Source organism: Lissotriton vulgaris, chromosome 8 (genome assembly GCF_964263255.1).
Source record: "Lissotriton vulgaris chromosome 8, aLisVul1.2, whole genome shotgun sequence".
NCBI lineage: Eukaryota > Metazoa > Chordata > Amphibia > Caudata > Salamandridae > Lissotriton > Lissotriton vulgaris.
The window spans coordinates 141,504,167-141,524,164 of record NC_141696.1 but is presented as its reverse complement, the minus strand read 5'-3'; the positions used below and the strand labels follow the sequence as shown (position 1 = coordinate 141,524,164).

At 43.8% G+C, this 19,998-nt stretch overlaps 1 protein-coding gene across 1 annotated transcript in view; it reads left to right on the top strand.

The window, feature by feature from the left end:
• Window positions 1-10,909, top strand: part of PLEKHB1 (pleckstrin homology domain containing B1) — a 569,304-nt gene extending 558,395 nt beyond the window's left edge. Inside the window, exon 6 of the mRNA XM_086933840.1 lies at window positions 7,222-10,909. Within this exon, the coding sequence (XP_086789966.1) occupies window positions 7,222-7,358 (137 nt within the window). The 3' untranslated portion in view covers window positions 7,359-10,909. The remainder of the gene's footprint in view (window positions 1-7,221) is intronic.
• The last annotated feature ends 9,089 nt before the right edge of the window (window positions 10,910-19,998 follow it).

The following is a 19,998-nucleotide window of genomic DNA, read 5'->3' as shown; positions in this document are numbered from 1 at the left end:
TTGGAAGGGAAAAACGTCAGTGTATCATTAGTGACACGGAAATTGCATATTAATAAAGTTTCTTTGCAATCATTGACAACAACATAGGACTGAACCCTCAAACATCTCTATGAGCGCCATCTTGTAATGTTGTTATATTCACACATTCTTCCACATACGAAGGATGGTTTAACATATATTGGATTACCTCATATGCAAATGAAGAGGGTATATTATATATAAAGCTGTCACAATGGTATTGACATAAAATAAAGCTGTGGATCGGCTAATGTCCCATGTGCAAGTTGTCCCATCATGATATAAGCATTTTCTATCCACTGAAAATAACACTATAGTTCATCAAAGAATCATAACATCACAGTTCATCAAAAATCTATGCTCATCAGCTCAAATTATGAAATTTTTCGTATACACAAAGTTCAGTTCAAATTACAGTAACATTGTTCGTCCAGTGGTGTGCTTCTAGCCATGCCCTCACTATATAGATGGTAAATGCGTGCAGGCTAGACTCCAAAGAAAAACAAACTAAAGCAAAGCAAGTCAGTATTCATATAGGGCAGCAAAAGGGAGAATATACAAATTCAAAGACGAAAGAATCAAGATAAAGAGTCATATGTCCTTTCTATCTGCTTGTATATATCTAGCAGCTCCCATCCTATTCCTAGCCCAAACAAACATCTAAGACTACAGATAATGGGAGTCCAGTAATGGCATGATAATGGTAAAGTTCCTATTCTGTCTTTAAAGGAGGCCATTCCCAAACTGTGACTTCGTTATTGTGATATCACTTTCCTAGATGGAATGCTATGTCTTCTCCACTATTTAGTCCATTTGGGTGTTTGGTGGAAAGATCTATAATATACCTTGATTCTAACCTGCGTAATCTTCTTAAACGATCACCTCCTCTAACATTGGGTGGGACAATATCCAACCCAAAGAATTGGAGTTTGTTGCGATCCTTTCCATGTACTTCGGCAAAATGCCGGGCAACCGGGTAGGCGGGATCCGCCTTCTCGTTTGCACGTAGATGTTCCAATATCCTCAGTTTGAGTTCCTTTATTGTACTGCCAATGTAGCGGAAGCCACATGGGCAGAGCAAACAGTACACCACAAACTGGGAACTGCAGGTTATGAATTTCTTGATGGGCAATACTCTCCCTGTATCAGGTATGGTATACGACAGCACTCTCCTGCTGCCGGCACAGGCTTTACAACGCCCGCAGGGAAAGAATCCCATCAATTGTTTCAAGGTATTCGTTTTGGGTATGGGTTTCTCCAGATGACTGGAGACCAGGATATCGCCCAATGATCTAGCTCTACTGAATGTTAATAGAGGATGGGCAGGTAGATCCTCCTTTAATATGCTCTCCGTTTGTAATATATGCCAGTTCTTGTTTAGCATTGCTCTATGGTCATTGGCACCTGACGAGTAGGGGGTAATCAATCTGAATTTCCCTTCATTAGCGGCAACTTTCTTATCTCGACCACCGCCTTGGTTGTTGGTATTTAATAATGTCGCCCTTTGTATCCTTCTTACTTTCTTCAATGTTTTATTAAGAAGTTCCTCACCATAGCCTCTAGTAGAAAAGCGTGCCAAGCACTCTGAGGCAGCCGCCTCAAAATCTGAATCCTGAGAGCATTTCCTTCTGAGCCTGAGAAGTTCTCCGTAAGGAATGCTCTTTATGAGCTGGGGAGGGTGGCTACTGCTGGCAAAGAGTGTTGAATTGCCAGCAGTTTCTTTCCTATAGAGGGCAGTATGCAGGTGGTCCTCCTCGACAAATACCCTCAGATCCAAGTAATCCGCTGCCACCGGACTAATCGAACCCGAGAAATGCAGGTTTAGGTCGTTGATGTTAAGTAACCTAATATATTCCTCAGCTGTATTTGTCCCACCGTTCCAGACAATAAATAAATCGTCGATTTAACGATGCCAGCATACTACCTCCCCTCTATCTTTTCCAACTGTACAGCTCCTGGGCACCTGCTCCTCCCACCAGTCCACGAACAGGTTTGCGTAGCTGGGAGCGAAGCAGGTGCCCATCGCCGTGCCGGACCTTTGGATATACAATTGGTCCTCAAAAAGAAAAATGTTGTGAGTTAGACAAAATTCTGTGAATTCAACAATCATTTCATTGTGTTTGGCAAATCTCATCTGGCGCTGTTCCAAAGAATGTCTAACTGCCTCCAGGCCATGCCCATGTTCAATGCATGTATATAAGCTGGTGATATCCAGCACCATCAGCAGGTATCGAGGGCTCCATGTTAGCTCCTGAATTTTGATTAAAAAGTCCTTGGTGTCCTGTATGTAGGATTCCAGTTTTACCACCAAAGGAAACAGAATATTGTCCATGAAGCGGGACATATTCTCCGTCAGGCTGCCGATGGATAAAATAATTGGGCGGCGGGAGGACATTCAATGTTTTTGTGCAGCTTAGGGAGGTGGTAGAAGGTGGGTATCATTGGATTATTGCTCCTTAAGAAGAGATGCTCATCTTTCCCCAGCATCTGAAGACTGTACCACTTCTGAAGTAGTGTCTCATATTCCGTGATACTCTGTTGGTATGTTGCAGTTGTACATTTCATGTAGAATTTTTCATCTGCAAGTTGCCTCAGTGCTTCTTTTTTGTATTGTTCTCTACCCATTAAGACCACATTCCCCCCTTTGTCCAAGGGCTTGATCATTATGGTTTTGTCATTCATCAGGTTTGACAACGCCATTCGCTGGCGATCAGTGATATTGTTCTTTACGGCTCGGTGATCCGCTTTCCTGCTTGTATGAGATCGTTTGTCATGGCTTCTGTGAAAACATCCACAGGGTCCCAGGCCGATTGTGGAACAAAAGTTGAGGTAGGTTTCAACATGCTCTCATCCCGCTCCTGCTCCACTCCTTGTAGGATTGCTCGTTGTGCGATATTCAATTGGCTAATGTCATGCTCCTGTTCTGATTGCAAATCCTCAAGGACCTCGATTGCAGGTAGGTCTCTACTGCTTAGGGTATCCGTCGCCGTCATCCTCACACCTTTCTTATTGTGCTCTTTCAGATGGGGACGTAGTTTGAAATGTTTGTGGAGTTTGAGCTTCCTGGTAAAGCGGAACAGATCTATCCTAGTTTGCGTATATTCCAGATCGTTGGTGGGACAAAATGTGAGGCCCAGGCTCATTACTTCAATTTCTGCATCGGTCAATTCCTTTTCAGTCAGATTGATCACCATCAGATTGGCCGAGGGTTCAGGGCCATAGTTACCGCTTGTTACTGTTTCTTGTTCGTATTGCGGTTGGACCAGTGGGATGTTCTTGCACTTCCTCTGCCTCCTCTTCCCACCGCCTTCCCTCCTCGTCCTCCTTGTCCTCCTGATCCCCCTGCTGTTGTTGTTGCATCTGCATCCGGCGGTTTGTTCTTCCCGTCGCGCAGCCAGGACTTTCTGATGACTTTGAATTCTTCCTGAAAAGGGGTTCTTTTGGGTCGGGCACCTTGTACAGTATGGGTTGTGTTTTGTTTTACTGAGCCACCGGCCCCTTGTTGTTCATCTCCTGATTCATTTTCGGTGACATCAGACTCCGAGGTGACAGTCTCTGTCTCTGGTATTGTGCTGACACCACAGCTAGCCCCGGTTCCCTTTTGAAGAGCTTTCCATGGAGCATCATATTTTTTGGCGTAGGTGAGTACGCGGCCCGTGAGGTATTCGTTGGCATCGCGCTCATATTTCTCTTGTTTGCGCATTCGTATTTTCTGCTCATATTTGATGAGCCTTGCCTTCATTTGGTCCCTCATCTGGGATATCTGTGCCAATTGTCCCGGCTCTGTCTCCTTCTCCAGCTCTTCATCTACTAATCTGATTTCGGCCATCGCCTTCTCCCTGTCGCTCCAGGCGTATTTGACCAAAATCTTGAGGGTGCCTTCACAATAAGATGCTGTGTGCTCGAACCAATCCGTCAGAAGTTGAGTATCTGAATGTTCGTAAGAGAGTACTGTATGAACTCTTAAGCCCCTTGGAACCCTCTGTTCCTCCACATAATTCGTTAGGCTTGTGGCTTCCCACCATTTACGCACTTCACGTACATGAAGCCTTTCCAGCTTCATGAACGTTTCTTTCAGCCTGTTGCTCTGTGGTGCTGTCGTCGGCGTTGTTACTGTCTCAGAGGGCGTTTCTCGCCGTTTGAACATGTCCTTGGCTGATGTTTTACGTTCAGTGTCCGAAAACATGCTGCTTCCTTTAGAGTGTTGCACCGTTTAAATTTCGGCAGCTTACAGGGAGGTTTCCCCACTTCCGTGTGCTCGTTCCCCTCCTTTGTCGGTCTGCCGCTATCACCCGCTATCTCTTACATTCATATGTAAATTAAGAGGCTCACCGGAGAAGACGTCTTCCATCAGGGGCCCCAGAAAACTCCAGCGCTCTCCTTGCAGTTCAGTCCAATCCGGATGAGTCAGATCTCTGCCCCAGCGGTTGCGGCGGTGCGCAGCAAAGCTCCTGTCGGAAAACGCTTGTCTCCCACGTAAAGCTGCTCACTCTCGAACGGGTGCTGCTGGCGGCTCGTGGGACGCCGCATTACATAGCGCTCGAACTTTTCAGAGTTCAAAGAAAGAAGCAGCACTCAAGGAGGGGTTGCAAGTCACAGAAGGGTTTATTGTGGGGGAAATACGCACAGACGTGTTTCGGCGTGAGCCTTCGTCAGTGTATCATTAGTGACACGGAAATTGCATGTTAATAAAGTTTCTTTGCAATCATTGACAACAACATAGGACTGAACCCTCAAACATCACTATGAGCGCCATCCTGGAATGTTGTTATATTCACACATTCTTCCACATACGAAGGACGGTTTAACATATATTGGATTACCTTGTTTGCAAATGAAGAGGGTATATTATATATAAAGCTGTCACAATGGTATTGAGTATATATATATGTATATATATATATATATATATATATATATATATATATATATATATATATATATATATATATATATATATATATATATATATATATATATACAGTCACACTGTGAGGCAACCAGTGCACCTTAGTGTGTACTATATATTTTGTAAATCTGCAATTGTTACTTCTGTTGTGGAGTGAAGACTGCTAAACAGGTCTCAACTCAGTGGACTTTGGTAAAACAGCATGTCATTGTCTTATTTATACATTACTACATCAACCTGATAATACTCCAGCTCAGGGCATTAGCAGTCCCTGAGAACTGCCTACACATTAACTAGTGCAAAACAATGGTGAAGGCACAGGGCAGCCTAATAGTTGTCATCATCTACAACAATCAGAGCTTAGGGGGACCAGGGCAAGAAAGCAAAAAACACACAATTGATGGACAGAATGCAGAACAAATAAAAAACATTCTCCCCCAGTCAAGAGATCCATCAAGTTTTTGCTCACCATGCCACCCCAGTTAGACCTGGCTAGCTATAGGGAGACAAGGGGGCAGATGTTCGACCTTTTTTTGCGTTCGCAAAGGGGAATATGGCCCGTTTGCGGCTGCAAAGAATTTCTGCCCAATGTACTAACTCTATATTGCGACTCGCTAACCTATTAGCGACTTTCAAAATATGGTAAGCGACGCCCTATTAGGAAGGGATGTCCAAGGGCGTCCCTTACTAATAGCGAGTGCAATTGCCATGCACAATTGTTTTGTGACTGCAATTGCGGTCGCAAAACAGTCGCAGTTTACCACCCTTGTCAAAAGGGTGGTAAGCCACTTGTAAACGGGAAGGGGTCTCCAGGGGACCCCTTACACTTTATGAATGCATTTGCAAATATTGTTTAAGAGCAGGCAGTGGTCCCTTGGACCACTGCCTGCCCTAAAAAATGAAATTGAAAACTTTCATTTTTCTTTTTTAAATGCATCCCTTTTTCTTTTAAGGAAAACGAGCTGCATTAAAAAAAGTAACACGTTTATTGAAAAAGCAGTCACTCCTATTCGGAGTGCTAGCCACTCCCAATGGGGTCGCAAATTGCGAGGGCCTCATTAATATTAATGAGTCATGCAATTTGCGACCCCATTGGGAATCGCAAATAGTGTCTGAGACACTGTTGTACATTAGGTTTAGTGAGTCGCAATTTTGCGCAATTTGCGACTCGCAATACTTATTGATCCCTACCCAGACAAAATTTACCTTGTAGCAATACAGAAAACAGTTGGTAAATCAGTTGTTTGACAGCCGCTACAACAAACAAATGGAAACACTTTGCCTATTAAACTAAGAACTTAAATCATGCTTCAGAAAACATATCTTACAGCTTTCACTTGAATTAATCGCTGATTCTCTGCTATCCCTGAAAATATCCTTTGACTATTCATATCATTATTGATTTGTTGTGTTCCTTTTTGTCTGAGGTCAAGTTCCATGTAAGGCACACAAATGCAATCCTGGTGCAGTTGCCATACAGAAAAAGTATTATTATTATTAAATCTAATTATGTAGAAATAAGCAAACCATGGCAGAAATGTGGTGAAAAGGAGGTATAAGGAGCCCAATAGAGACAAGTTCTGCCCATGTGTGGACTGAGCTGCGGGGCCACAAATGCATTTTATGTTATATTCCCCCTTGTATGATGACTCGAGAAGGAGATGCCTGAATTCCAGTACGAAAACACACTATGAAAGGGGAACTAGGGAGCTCCGAGGATACCTATGCTACTGTACATTGTTGTTGCTTTCCTGGTACACTGATAATGTGGTGCTGTATGTTTTCTCTATTATTTTTTATATGTGCCACAGCTATGTCGCTGCGGCTTTTAACGTGACTGCATCATTCGTTTTTGGTTTGTTTTTATTTTATTATGTCACATTTTGAAAATGAATAAGATATATTAAAAAGAAAGCACATCATGATGTGTATATCTACTCACAACTGTGCAGGACTGACCTTGTCCCCGGGCGCTTGATTTATACCCCTGGTGATGACAATGAGTTGGGGCCGAGGAGTTGGTAAAGGAGTTTTGCAAAGTATCACTGTTAAGATTACACATCATTATGTTGGGTGCAACCCACATGTAGGTCCGCAGATTAATTGAGGTTATTCTTTTTAGATAGAAACAACTTACAGTGTGAAATGCAGTAGATAAAAAATCCACACAAATGGCAAAACATGCATTGATTTGGACTTGCATCAGTGCCTTTCTAGACTAGGTTGGTTTAGTAAACATGTGATGGTCACTTCCAGCTTCATTTATCCATGCTTCTTTTTATCTCTTCATCCAGTACCTGGAACAACACATTGGATTGTCCGAGAAGACAACTACAACAACGTGGGAACCCAGATGGCTTTGGGAATGCTTGCCGGAGCGGTCACTGGCACTGCTCTTAGCTCCTTTATGTGGCTGCCATGTTGGTTTTGAGGAGCCCTGCTTGACAAAGAAACTAAATGAATGCTGTGCAAGCTGTGTTCTAATATGCAGTAGAAGAACTTACAGATTGGTTTACATCCTGTTAACATTTGGATGAAAATAAAACATTCTTACTTAGATACCCCCACCATGCAAATCCCGCAGACTACTTGTCAGCATTGGTAACTACTTGTGTAGCAAGCACCAGATATAGTGTGGACCACTAGCCTATAGCTCATCACGTTTATTGCAGAACAGTAACAAGCACAGTATGATGCAGTATTGTTATCATATTTTGGGAAGAGAAATATAGTAGTGATATCTAGTCACAAAGACTTCATGAAAGAGCCAGACTGGCTTCCACCAAAACCTTTCAGAGGACTAGTTGTCAGCACCTGTGTTTAGCTAATGCTCCAGGTAGAGGGGAAAAAAGTTGCACTAGAAGGAGGTGGAAATGCTTGAAATCCATTCTCATAACCGCTTTGCATGGTACATAAAGGTGTGTTCATTGCAAACAGGACACTTGGAACCTAAAGTCAGAGTGCAGAGAGAAAAAGGCCACAGCTTTAAGAATTTAATAAACGTTGGCCTCAAAAAATTGTCCCTTAGTAAGTGGAAAAAGGTTTGTGAGTCTCTGGGTGGAGAGAAGTAAACACTCTTCCACACGCTTATGATCTTTATTCGGGCTGAGGAAGCAGAAGCAAGAAGCACAGAGCTGCAAGCTTTGCCAAGAGGGTTGCAGGTATTGCATGTTGAGGAACTAGAGCCATTCCTGCCGGGGCATGTTAGGTTAATTATACATTGAAGTTGAGTCATGGTACCATGGGTGGGAAGTCTCTGATGCTTACATGCTAACTGAAAGCTATGGTGGCTATGTTTTGAGGAAGTTTAAGTCCAACAGTGTCCTGTGTTGGTAGATTTCCTGTGGTTCTACTTGTTAGCTTTTAATACATTTTCATACAGTTCAGTGTGACACCTATTTTTAAACTTATTTACCCTAATCTTATAAATTGACATATCATCGGTGAGATCCTATTCACTAGCTCCAAAAAGTCATAAGGGATTCAGCTTATCTATGAACTGCCTGCATACCCAGTGAACATAATTCTTCTGTTTGGAAGACAGTAACCTCTGAATTAAAATCATGCCAGTTTAAAATCTGCTGGTAGCAGTATTCTAGTACTCGTTGTTGGCACAATTGAACAATTATAGAGACGAAAACTGGTTGACAGTCAACAGATGAGCTATTATGAAGTAGATGAGGTGGCTGCGAGTTGAAATGTTTTAACTCCACAAAATTATTGGATCAATAAAGATTGTGGCATACTGTGGAATTAGTCTCTAAGCCAAGGAGTAGTGGTTGTAGAAGGTATTTTTGTAGATTTCTCCGATGGGTCGCTGTTAGTCATAACATAGAGACTGCGTCATTGCCCAGTGTGCTGAGCTAAAGTGTTCTGAGATAGGTCTTTTGTTCAGATTTGTAGCCAGGAATAATGCATGATTTGATTGAATTGTTCATTTGCACATCACAAACCAAATAATCTCTAAGCGCAGAAGTTCACTTATTATCCTAGAAAATCTCATTATCAAGCAATGGTCCATTGGAAATATGTTTGTGCAAAGGTCACGCAGCCCACACAATAATATCTTGTTGGGGGGAAATGGATGAATATCCTGAAAGTACCTTTCACTTGTCCCTTGGGCCACCTAGAAGCATTTCCCTAGTCTGAGCCTTTAGGAAGTTAATTTTCATACATAGCATCAGAACATTGAAAACAAGATTCAAGCATGTGCATTTTTTACGTATAACATGTACAGTTTGGCTTCATCATAAAGGTTATGGAAGTGTAGAAACCCACTACATTTAGAAACGAATCACAACCATATTTGTAGCTTTTGTTCCGCAGTATATGAAAGGATAAAGAAATGCAATGGCCACCTTAATTCAGACAAAGGGGCATATTATCAAGACAGGCGATAAACCCAGACTGATATATTTCTTCACGAATTTGCCCGTCCTGGTGCCCATGGCCTTCTTTAAACAACTACACACGCTGCTGACGGAATTGGTGTGGGGTGCGGGCAGGAGACGCATAAGTCTAGCTAAACTACAATTGCCAACGGACGGCGGGGGTATGGGAGTCCCCGATCTGGTAGAATATGGCTACGCTTGCCAGCTTCAATGGTTAGCTTACTGGCTAGCAGGACGTAATCTGCACGAGGTGAACATGACGGAGGCGGACAGGAACGGGGGATGTATACACCGACTGTTGCTCCCCAAAGCGAAAATACCAGCCCCGGCCCCTCCTTTACTTAGACTTGCGATCCAACAGTGGAGTGCAGCACTCAGGTACACTGGTGGACGGCAGGCTTATGCTCCCAAGATCCCCCTTTTGGGCATCCCCCTAGGAACTGGCACACTCACGGAGCGTAAACTGAGATCATGGCACGAGGTTGGGGTGACACAAGTGGGGGACTTCTTTTCGGAGGGCAGACTTCTTACACACGCAGACTTCATGCAGTTACACCAGACTCTGCGGTCGCTGTTTCTGGTGCATGCACAAGTCACTCACTATATATCTGTACATTGGGCGAGGGAGGACGTGAAACCGATGGCGACTGCCCTGCTCACTATGCAATATCTAATGGGATCGGGCAGTCATTTAACAAAGTGGCTCAATAGGGGCATCAGAGCTAGTAAAGCTACCCCACTGCAGCCTCTCCGCACACGTTGGGAGGGTGACATGGGCAGAGACATTGGTGATAAAGACTGGGAAAAGGTACTAAAGCTCCCCCAGAAAGTGTCATGCAACCCTAAGTTCAAATTCATTCAGCTCATGATTGTCCACAGGGCATACCTAACCCCCCACAGACTACACGTGATGTATCCTGAGACTTCCAGCCAATGCCCCAGATGTCACCGTGATGACACGGGTATGATACATATGTTTTGGGACTGCCCTAAGTTGGGGCACTACTGGGCCACAATCCATCACATCCTAACTGAGATTGCCCGAGGCAGACCCTATGACTCACCACTATACAGCATACTGGGGATGGGTCACAAAGAAAAAAAGAGGACTGTGACCACTAGATTTGTAGACCTGGCGCTGTTATTAGCGAAGAGGGCGAAAGCAATGAAATGGAAGTCGGCGAGACCGCCGAGTATGGAGTTATGGTATAGTGAGGTATTACGATGGGGAAAGGCTGAGTGCCAGGAGCTACAAAGAGAGGAGCGAAGAGGCATACGCAAAACTCTGATTTCCCTAGACTGGAACTTAATGGTAGTGGAGTTTGAAATGTACGCGAAGGCGCACATAGAATGAACACTTATGCCGATAAGGACTGCGGAGGTAAACCGGCAAGGACAGGCGAGGGCTCCTTTGTAGAGCGCCTGTTGCACTCCGCCATGAACTACATGCACGTAGTACAGGTTGCAGACTCCGAACGCAACATACCTTGCAATTGCAATGTAACGTGAGAATGGTACGACAAATGTATATTACACCACAGAATATTAAGGAATGGTCATTGCTCGCATGAGAAAACTCTATATCACATGTATTTGCCGGGGGGGGGGGGGGGGGGCATTTCAGTTGATGAAAAATTGAAATGACTGTACACTTATAATAATATTTCTTGTCATTGGGGAGGCACAATGCTACATAACGTAAAAGGAAAAAGTAGTTCTGGTGTTGATAAGATGATGTTGATACCGTGCTATATCCTGTAATAATGAAGTAACGGAATGAATATAAGTGTAATGGTGACCTTGCTGTGACAATAAACATATTTAAAAAAAAAAAAAAAACAAGACAGGCGATAAAATTATCGCTGTTTTAGCGGGTTAAAACGGCCGCTAAAACGGCAATAATGGGCTTGATAATATGCTCTATGGAAATCCAACTGAAGCCCAAGTTAGATGTCCTTCACATCTAACATGGGCTTCAATTGGAATTCCATAGAGCATATTATCAAGCCCATTATCGCCGTTGTAGTGGCAGTTTTCTGCCGCTAAACCCACAATAATTTTGTCGCCTGTCTTGATAATATGCCCCAATATTCTCAAATTCAGTAGGATTTCTGGACATCCGCTGGACGCATTTTGGCTAAGTCATCATGCCATTTCGAAATTTGTGACAATGAGGACTAGCCGACTGTTGAAATCTGATGAATGTTTGTGCTGAAGAGAGGCTGTTTTGCAACTTCACAGAACTGTATTTTACTAATATTGCAGGAAATAAGTCTAAATATATATTGTACATTCATTACAGAATAGAAATGTATTTAAGTCTAATAAAAGCTTGAACTGCTGCCCTTGGATTGTCTCAAATCGAATTTGCACAGTCTTTGTTTTGCTGCATTGTGGAACTGTTTTACAAACGTGGAGCTATATTTATCAAGGTTTGCATCTCTTTTGTACCACACAATAGGCTGCCAAAGTGGCGCAACCCTTGAGATGCGATTTATCAAGCCACGCAAGGCCACCTTGCATGGTCGTCAGTGTCTTGATAAATCCAGAGTAACGCAAAGTAGTGCAAATTGCAGTGTTACATTACTCTGCTCCAGGAAGGCATCTCATGTGTGGTGCGTGGGTGTTCCCACGCAAAACGTATGGATTTTGACACATTCCCAGAATTACCATAAGTGGCAAACCTGGGAATGCGCCAAAACTGCTACGCCTCCCCAGGGGAGTTCGAACAAATCAATCAATCTCTATATTTTATTCCTCCTTTCTATAAATTATAGTAAAAGTGAAAGAAGATGCTACTTCTTTTAAGAGTCAGTAACACAAGGACACCCTCAAGTTGATCCAGTTGTTCAAACAAGTATGCACATTCATAATTTTTTCCAGAAATAGAAGCTGCTAAAAGTATTTTAATACCATTCTTTGCCATCCTTCAAACAGGCCATCTTTTATTAACTCCAAGACCTGCTTTTATGCATGATTTGGCTTTAAGGACACGAAGTGTGTCTTGATTATAGTGTATGGATTGTCACTAGAATGTAAAATGGAGCTCTGGAATGTGGACAACAGTCCGTGTCACAGTTGGTGGAGAGCAACAGAGAGCGAGAAGGCTGTATTAATGCAAATGAAGAAGTTTATAAATTACTTCCTTGGCGTATTTCCTACACCGATGTTTTGTTACCTCACTGATGAGGATTTCTGCCTCCTCATCAGTAAATTTCTGCCATCACTCTTCTGGGGTTCGTGTCTCCTTGGAATCACATCCTGCTTCTGGCTCTGTTAATCTGCCATTTCGGGTTGTCCCAGCCACTTTCGTGCCTTACTCCTAGCTTTGCAGCAGGTTTCCTTCACCTTGCCATCAATGTTGTGCTGTTTTCCTGGAGTATGTCACTGATGCACAGCACTATTTATAATTTATTTGATGCAAATTACACACTGCACAGGTTTCCCAGCATTTGCAAAGGCTATGTCATTTTCACTGTGTAATGCAAAGTCATTGTGTCACTCTAATACATTTTTAGCTTGGCATAGTTCATTTTCCCAGAATGAGGTTTTGAACATTGTTTTGTGTGTGCTCCTGCAGCAATACACCCCCAAGTGTTGATCTCAACACAACTAACCTGTGTTCCTGAGACATGTTGTGGCAGCAACATGATTCGGCCTCTACCAGCGCAGTCAACCTATTTTATGTTAACATAGTCATTGAATGCTGCAGGAATTGGGGTGACTTCTACCCTTCTTATGTTCTTTGCAAGCTACCAATGAATGCATGTTCTTCTGATACAGGACCTGCTATCACAGCATCCTGATTTATGTTGGACCTTGCTTATTGCTTGAAGCTCTGATGTAGATTGATGATGACACAGTCAACATACAAAGTCTAGTACAATGAACAACGCTGCCAAAGCTAAAATCAATATTGCTTGTTAGTGCCATGAATTTCTGAGTGGCCCAAGTCTCCTTTACTTATCAGTAGCACAGGATTCAGAGCACGAGAAATTCAAAGCACAATAACATGCACAATAACATGCATGTGTTACAACTTGTTTACGTAACAGCATAATGCACAGTGCCACGCTACACTTACTACATCACCTTCCACCTTAAAAAGGAACAAAAGCACAACAAAAGAAATTTTAGCAAAATAATGAAACTTTTCATATATCACATCATCAAATCTGATGAATGTGGCTGGTACTTTGACATCATGTTGTAGTGATGAAATCTGTAGCCAAGATGTCATTTTAAGTAAATTTATTAAGTTGTTACACGATGTAGAGTTGTAGAGATGCAGCCCCACCAGGAGCATTCTGCCTGCTGCTCAGCCCATACTCCAACTGTCACACTCAAGCATGCAGGCACCCAAACATGCCCTTCACACAAACATTCCATGCATCACATTCACACTGGCTGAGCAGCTAGGGAGAAAGTAACAGAGAGTAACCATATAATTATAATACAGGTTACAACAAACCTTCCCTTCTTCCACAAAACAATAATAGAAACCACAAGGAAGAAAAAGGTTCGAGCAAGGATGATTCCAAGAAATAGAAATTGGAATAGGGGAGAAAAAGGAATAGCAAACATGCCAGGAAAATCAAAGGTGAGCAAGGAAGAAAAAAAAGGAGATATGCAAGAGTAAGTGCAAGGGAAAATAAGAAAGAAAGTTAAGACCGAAGTACAAGAGAAATGGAAAGAAAATACAGAGAAAATATACAAGAGATGTACAAGAAGTTCATATAAGAAAAATAAACAATGTAAAGGAGATACAAAGATCAATATACATAAAGCACAAGTTACTTACCTTCGGTAACGATATATCTGTAAGAAACATTAGTCAGTGTTAGATTCCTTATCTTAGAATATCCCCAGGCGCAGACTTGATCCAAAAAGTTTTCATCAGCAGTACCCCTGCGCGTCGGTAGGCCTCGTCTGCGGCTCCATGTCTGTCGTACTTAGACGCCGACCTTGCACTCTGACATCAGTTCTGTACGTAGCTTTCCATGGCAGGAACGCAGAGCCATGCAAGAAACCGACACTGGTGCCATGAAACTAGGGCCCTCAAAGGGAGATACCTTAACCCTAGATATTGGTTCGCAGAATGAGGAGGATGGGTGGGGCGGTAAGGAATCTAACACTAACTAATGTTTCTTACAGATATATCTTTACTGAAGGTAAGTGTTGCAGCGGTACTCCAAAAATAATTTCTAAACCAGCATCACCACTTCCCTGAAATATTCATTCACCAGTGGGGCCCATAACACTGCACACTTCCTCTTTTCACTTTAACTCTACTTCAGGGATTGGTGAAACACAAAGGAGTAATACTGTAACATTGGCGGATTGTCTAAACCTAGTTAACTAGTTATTATTTACACCTGCAGTTTTAACCCCTTCGCCGCGGGGCTAATTCCCCAGCGGTCCAGGGGGAGGAGGGCCGCGCACGGCACCGCGGTGCTGATGACGAGCCCAGGATCGTCATGCAGCACGGTGCTCGTGTGCTGGTGACGAGCCTGGGCTCGTCATGAGCCCGCCCGCGCAATGGAACGCTCAGCACAGCGGGGGAATTATCCCTGCGTGTGAGCGTTCTACGGCTCATGACGAGCCCAGGCTCGTCACCAGCACACGAGCACCGTGCAGCATGATGAGCCTGGGCTCGTCATCAGCACAGGAGGGGTTAGTTAAATCAGTTTACTATGGTTTTCAACAAATATCAATTTTATTCAGACACACCACCATAGTGGCGATGAACCTGCTAGTAAGAAAATAGGCGCAGCTTGATTTTTCCATTTTGTCTTAATTTTATTAAAGCAAATTTTTAGCATGTCTGATATTTAGGCATTTATTAATTCTTTATTCAGGAAATTTCTTTAAAACTTTATTTAAAAAACGATCATTTATTTTAAAGCTCTGAAAATAGATATTATTTGAAAGTTCAGTGTAAAGTTTAGCAAAGAACTGATAGTTCCAAATTCATTCTCTCCTAACTTCCCTTACTAGTGCCCTCATCTTATCCTTCAGTCCTGCAAAGAAAACAAGAAATAAATTAAAGAGTCTTACATCCAGAAATCACCAATTCGGGTTCGGATTGGACAATTTTGGGGTGGGTGAGCATCTCCTCACCATTACAGCATCATGTTCACGGTGAATCAGCAGAATTATAAATGGGTATTGTTTAGGAAAGTCTTTGGCCTAGGCACATCCTTGACTGGTAACTATACAGTTCTTTCCCACGTTCAGAACACTTGAATGTCCATGTTTTGGCACCCATCCTGACTTCTAGGGCGATGTAGCCTTGAACTTCCCATCCGAGCACAGGCAGCTCACTCTCACTTGCATGCTTTTGGCGCGTATTCGCAGTCCAGCACTCGCTCGCCGTTTACCAGAGCAGCCATGTTTTCACTAGGCCTCAGAGGCCACTTTTGGAACTATCGTAGAAACAAACACAAATTCATGTTAAATATAGAACTAAAGCCCTTCTGTTTACCTCCCACCATACTAATATTTCCCCATTAGTTATTACCTAGCAGATAAGCCACATAAATGCGTTTTATACTGACATATCCGACGACTTTCTAGCACAAAAACAATAAGCACATTCATGCTGCGTTTATTTATATTTAAGCAGTGCATTAGTTTACATCCCAATAACAATACAAATTAGTTAACTATATTGCTTCATGCAAGCAAAATTAGCATTCACATAAGTGTGCATATGTGTGCAACTTATACTATGGTTGATTAATTCACCACAACACACCATTAGTAAAAGTTAACGTTATGGAACATTGACTTCACGAGGGATACACAAAATTTTGCTTTTGCCACCTCGCTCCATCAATTCCCTCATCTGGTGATTTTATCACCAAACATCTCTCAAAATTTTGTAAAATTTAGCAGAACATGTTTCAAATTCTTTATATTAGTACAAGCTATACTCTAGTATCAATTCCCTCATCTGGTGATTTTATCACCAAACATCTCTCAAAAATGTTGTAAAATTTAGCAGAACATGTTTCAAATTCTTTATATTAGTACAATCTATACTCTAGTATCTTTCTCCTTTGTCCCTTTAAAAATCTTTCCTCTAATTTACTCCATTTCTATTTCATTCCTTTCTCTTTCCCTTGCATTTCGCTCTTGAATTGTCTTCTTTATTGCCTTTCTAAAGCCTCTTCTACCTTTGCATATACAGCACAACCTTATCAAGAAAATCAATATTACAAAAATTGTTATTGGTATTAATATCTTACCCTTGCTCACTTTGCCACTGGATTCAAGCAAGCCGGGCTAAAGACGGCTGGAATGCCAGAAACCGGTCCTCGGAAGCTTGTTTCCGGTCCAGGGAAGACATGGCTTGGCAGTTCGGGCTGGACTATTCCCATGAGGCACAAGGTCAGACTGATTTGCATATAGCCATGTCTGAACTGGGGTGGCAGAGTGGGCTACAGAACGGTGATGGATTAAACCCAGATCTTTTGACTGGGTGTGAGTGTTTGATTGATTCAGATGCTCCGTCCATTACCACCCCCTTTTATACCGCTTTTGGCCGCCATAAGTGTGGCAGGTTATGCTCAGACGTGAGTCCCTTGCTCACTTTGCCACTGGATTCAAGCAAGCCGGGCTGAAGACTGCTGGAATGCCAGAAACCGGTCCTCTGGAAGCTTGTTTCCGGTCCAGGGAAGACATGACTTGGCAGTTCGGGTTGGATTGTTCCCATGAGTCACAGGGTCAGACTGATTTGCATATAGCCATGTCTGAACTGGGGTGGCAGAGTGGGCTAAAGAACGGTGATGAATTAAACCCAGATCTTTTGACTGGGTGTGAGTGTTTGATTGATTCAGATGCTCCGTCCATCACCACCCCCTTTTGTACCGCTTTTGGCCGCCATAAGTGTGGCAGGGTATGCTCAGACGTGAGTCCCTTGCTCACTTTGCCACTGGATTCAAGCAAGCCGGGCTGAAGACGGCTGGAATGCCAGAAACCGGTCCTCGGAAGCTTGTTTCCGGTCCAGGGTAGACATGGCTTGGCGGTTCGGGCTGGACTGTTCCCATGAGGCACAGGGTCAGACTGATTTGCAAATAAGCCATGTCTGTACTGGGGTGGCAGAGTGGGCTAAAGAACGGTGATGGATTAAACCCAGATCTTTTGACTGGGTGTGAGTGTTTGATTGATTCAGATGCTCCGTCCATCACCACCCCCTTTTGTACCGCTTTTGGTCGCCATAAGTGTGGCAGGTAATGCTCAGACGTGAGTCCCTTGCTCACTTTGCCACTGGATTCAAGCAATCTGGGCTGAAGACGGCTGGAATGCCAGAAACCGGTCCTCGGAAGCTTGTTTCCGGTCCAGGGTAGACATGGCTTGGCGGTTCGGGCTGGACTGTTCCCATGAGGCACAGGGTCAGACTGATTTGCAAATAAGCCATGTCTGTACTGGGGTGGCAGAGTGGGCTAAAGAATGGTGATGGATTAAACCCAGATCTTTTGACTGGGTGTGAGTGTTTGATTGATTCAGATGCTCCGTCCATCACCACCCCCTTTTGTACCGTATAACTGTGCTCTAGACATATCCCTGATAGGTCTCACCCCCCCCCGCACGCTCACCTGCCCCTAAACAAACAGAAGCATTTCACTCGTCGGTGACACACTGGGCACTGGCAGACGTATGGCGGTTGCGCAACCCGAACACCAGAATATACTCCTTTCACTCCGTTCCACATGACCTGGTTCCTCTGCTCGACAGCCATACTACCAAAGGTGCAGCATACGGACTACACCCTGGCGAAGCTTTCCAAACAGGCAGACAGGGGGGAGACCACACCAGAACAAATGGAAGAAGCAAAACGACTTAATGCAGAAACACTTACTGACCTCCGTAAATATAATTTCCGGTTATACGCGGCGAAGATCCACCGGGAGGGTAATAGGGGAGGTGCGCTTCTGGCTTGGTTAGCCAAACAAGACACGGAGCTCAAGCCAATTACTGCGGTGATGGATAGCACAGGGGTTCTCCGCCACTCACAAATCAACATCCTAAATGTCTTTTATGGTCACTACTCCGGTATCTACATTGGCCCGGCAGGAGAAATTCACTGAACAAGTGCCAATTTCCTAGACCCATTAACAATCCCCCAAACCCTGTCGGAGGATGCAAAGCAATTGGAGACATGGATTAAGCCCACAGACGTGACCCAGGCAATTAGAGCGCTAGCGCGTAATAAAGCCCCAGGAATGGACGGCTTCCCCGTAGAATATTACAGGGTGTATGCAACCCAATTGGCTCCCCGTATGGCAGTAATGTATAATGATGCACTAGACAGGGGAACGCTCCCCGGCTCCCTTCGAGACTCAATCATAGTCACCTTCCCTAAGCCACACAGAGACCCCACCCTGCCCTCCTCATACTGCCCCATAACCCTCCTCAACACGGACTGCAAAGTATTAGGAAAAATTCTAGTGGAACGATACACTTAAATTTTGACACCATTAGTCCACCCAGATCAATGTGAGTTTATCCCCAGACGCACAACCTCACAAAACTTACGAAGACTTTTCCACTTGCAGAACGAAACACAGATGCAATTTCCGCGGGCTGCCTGCCTTATATTGGACCTGGAAAAGGCCTTTGACACACTACGATAGCCCTACTTATTTGCTGTCCTCAGCAGGGTAGGCATAGGCCCCATATTAGTAGCCTACACGAAACTTTTATATACCAATCTTACATCGAGGGTCAGGCTAGGCAAATACATTTCCCAGCAATTTACGGTGGAGAGGGGAACAAGGCAGGGATGCCCATTATCCCATCTCCTCTTCGCCCTAGCGGTGGAGCCCCTGGTAGTACGTTTACGCCAGGAGGGGGAGGAGTGGGGCATTCCCCTGGCAGGTACGACACACTGTGTGTCCCTTTATGCAGACGATCTTCTGATATATTTCTGGGACATTACCCAAGACTTGACACCAATTTGGAAAGCGCTGCATGACTTCACGGAAGCCTCTGGCCTGAAGGTAAACTGGGAGAAATCCACTCTCTATCCACTCAGCCCACGCATAGCCCCATTCCAGATGCAGATCGGGACGCAATCACTTGCGTGGAATGCCGAGGCTCCCAGATATCTGGGAGTGCGTCTGTACCACTCCCCAACGGATATGTACGATGGGAACCACCGCCGGGCCCTGGTGGGACTTCGATCCGCGGTGGGATTCTGGAAATCGCTACCCCTAGCCCCTATCGGCCGAGTGGCACTGGCCAAAATTATTATGGTTCCACGCATGTTATACCATTTTGCTAATATCCCAGTAATACCATACCTCAGAAGATCTTTGTCCCCGAGCCTGCAGTCTTTGCTGTAACCGGAGAATCTCCATTGACATCAACTAGGCACCAGACGATAAAACAACACTCTGCACCCAGCGGCACCCAGCCACTGTGGGTGTACTTTGGGTGCTAACTCGGATCCCCCTTTGCCCTGAAACTAGCTCTAGGAACTTTGCTTCCACATCCTTGTGGCCTGTTCGTTGGATAACAGTGGGCCCAGTGAGGAAGGTTTTGTATGAGAACTTGAAAAACTGTAATTAACTAAAAACTGCTTTACTTACTTTATTTTCTCTCCGAAATGTCTTAGTGTGAAATCCAGGCATATCACACTGAGTAGAAAAAGTAATTCATAAAGTAATCTGAAAA